Below are 2,443 nucleotides of genomic sequence, written 5' to 3' on the forward strand. Positions count from 1 at the left end.
CTTTGCATTTAGAGTGACCTACGATGACGGCGGAAAGAAAGTTGTGGATAAAAGTGCTACCGTGTCCAAGCATTGTGCAACACGTTTTGTTTATGCTAACAGCAACACGACCAACATGTCAGGCTAACAATCAACATGAACCGAACCGAACCGAAAACCGTGACCACGAAACCTTGAACCGAACCGTGGATTTTGTGAACCGTTCCACCCCTATTGTTTTTGTTGCTGCTTCTGCTTAGCGAGACGCAGAATAGTGACCTTTGTTAAGTAATAATGACGTTCACGTCGGATGAATGCGACCTTGCCGTTCAGACACAGGTCACATTTAAAAAGATCGGATTCGTATTGGTTTCCAGATAGCCAAGTGGCCTGGATCACATAGGAAAATTGGATCTGTATGGTTCAGACTGCCATGAAAAGATCAGATACGGGTCGGATATGGGCAAAAAAAATAGGATTTGGGTCACTTCAGGTTGCAGTGTGAACGTAGCCTTAGTGGTAATCTGAACTAACCTGATCCTCAATGCACTTGTGGTCAGTTTCTTGCAGCCAGGATCCCATCAGCACGCTGTCATCATAGTGGCACAGAGAGCGCAACAGAGAGGTGGTGGTGTTGGCGGAGTTGTCAGTCAAAGTGAACTCTGCCACCAGTTCCCTCAGGAGCGCGTTAAAGCTTCCTACAAAAAGAGCACAAACTTTAAACAGCCCTTAAAAAAATTTGCGACATTTGCAAAGAAAAAACAGCAATACCTTCATATGTCTTAGGAGGCAACAGGGCCAAGATGTCGTACAACCTTAGCCTCACCATCGCAGCGCTTGCTTTTAGGTGAGCTCCGTGGACTTTAATAATAGCAGGGACCCTGATAAAGATCGTTTAGAAGATGCAGTCATCATCACATGTTTCTGCCTTCAACATGTTAAACTGGTAAATAAACTTTAAACTTACTGTGACATCATGGTCATTGCACATTCAATGGGAGTCATGAGTCTACGGATTACATCTTCAGTGAGAAGCTCAGGACAGTGCGCCACAAAGCTACGCATGGCTGCAGAGTAGAGATAAATATTATAGAGCTGATAGTATAAAGCAAGGGGAAACTTTGCAGCGTAAAGAGTCTTTACCACACAGGGCTCCGGCTCGGCCCTCCAGGGTGACCTGCCAGGTGAAGGAGTCTCCTCTGGCCTTTTCGGCCTCCAGCTCCTTCTGGGAGCGTGGAAACACGTTCCTCCACAGCAGCAGCATTTTGGGCAGATGGTAGCGGACCAGTGAGGAACCTGATAAAAGATTTAAATATGGATTAGTGGAGAAAGGGGAAAAGAAACTCATTTGAAAGCTTTTGAATGAGACTCGCCTAAAGTCATGAGGGCCCCCAGCAGCAGCCATCCAGCCTGTGTGCGTTGCAGGGACAGTCGGCTATTCTGAGCCGCTGTACGAAGAAGATCCTCAGCTATGCTCACAACCAGCTACAGATCAGGCAAAGAGCATTTATTATTCAGCTCCTTATTTAAAGACATTTGAATCTGTTTTAATATGAGACAAACAAAAGAGGCGTTTTCACACCTTTCCCTTGGAGTGAGGGATACCAAGTGGACACTGGTGGACTCCTCCTAGCAGAGCTGCCATTGCAAAGCTGTAGCCACTCACGGCCTCAGGAGAACTCTTCAGGTTGTTTATTCTCTCAGCGCAGCGGTCCAGCAGCGGAGACAGCTGATACGGCAGAGCCACGGCCACACAGCGCAGGCACCATGCGGCCGCCAGACGTGCGGCCATGCTTGGGTGCAGAAGCACTGAGGTCACTGTTTCAAGAAGTCCTGGAAGATAAATATTCGGTGTAAATCCCCGACCCAGATTCAACCAACCAGGGTGGGACTTTCCGGTTATGCGTGCGTCTCACCGATGGAAGGCTCTTGGATGAGCGGGGAAGCCGTGGCGCTCAGACTCTGAACTAAACTGCCCAGCTCTTTCAGGGCGCACACCATGACATGCTGACTAGCAGAGACGTCAGCTGCTCCCGCCTTATTCTCACCACTCATGTCGTTTACAACGGCCTCTGAATAAACAGCAAAAAAAGCAAACAAGCAAATCAAATTTATTGCTTTTTTCCTATCAGTTAAAAAAATAACATAAAACATTAATTTTAGTCAGAATGTGTGAAGCACTGATCGGTTCAAATCTTAAATTCCTTGTATGCTAAATTGGCATACAAAAAAAATTTGTTAAATTGACCACATCAGGACACACAGTGCTGTCACACAGTCAGGTATTTGGTTCCTCAATCACTTGGTTGTAAAACCCTTGAACCCAAAAATATTTGGATACTGACACACCTTATTTTCGGATATGTTTTTATTCATATTTAAATTAAATATAGCAAAATAAAACATATTTAAAGTAGGGATGCACGATATTGGGATTTTGGCCGATATCCGATATGCCGATATT

At 45.6% G+C, this 2,443-nt stretch overlaps 1 protein-coding gene across 2 annotated transcripts in view; it reads right to left on the minus strand.

The window, feature by feature from the left end:
• The window catches only part of heatr5b (HEAT repeat containing 5B), a 33,428-nt gene that overhangs the window by 21,057 nt on the left and 9,928 nt on the right, over window positions 1–2,443 (minus strand). For both annotated transcript variants that reach the window (XM_015393227.1, XM_015393228.1), the window contains exons 9-15: window positions 1,896–2,051; window positions 1,562–1,812; window positions 1,353–1,464; window positions 1,123–1,275; window positions 947–1,046; window positions 751–860; window positions 514–677 (exon numbers count right to left, since the gene is read on the minus strand). In XM_015393227.1, coding sequence (XP_015248713.1) covers window positions 514–677; window positions 751–860; window positions 947–1,046; window positions 1,123–1,275; window positions 1,353–1,464; window positions 1,562–1,812; window positions 1,896–2,051 — 1,046 coding nt within the window. The remainder of the gene's footprint in view (window positions 1–513; window positions 678–750; window positions 861–946; window positions 1,047–1,122; window positions 1,276–1,352; window positions 1,465–1,561; window positions 1,813–1,895; window positions 2,052–2,443) is intronic.

Source organism: Cyprinodon variegatus, unplaced genomic scaffold (assembly GCF_000732505.1).
Source record: "Cyprinodon variegatus isolate N-32 unplaced genomic scaffold, C_variegatus-1.0 Scaffold630, whole genome shotgun sequence".
Taxonomy (NCBI): Eukaryota; Metazoa; Chordata; class Actinopteri; order Cyprinodontiformes; family Cyprinodontidae; genus Cyprinodon; species Cyprinodon variegatus.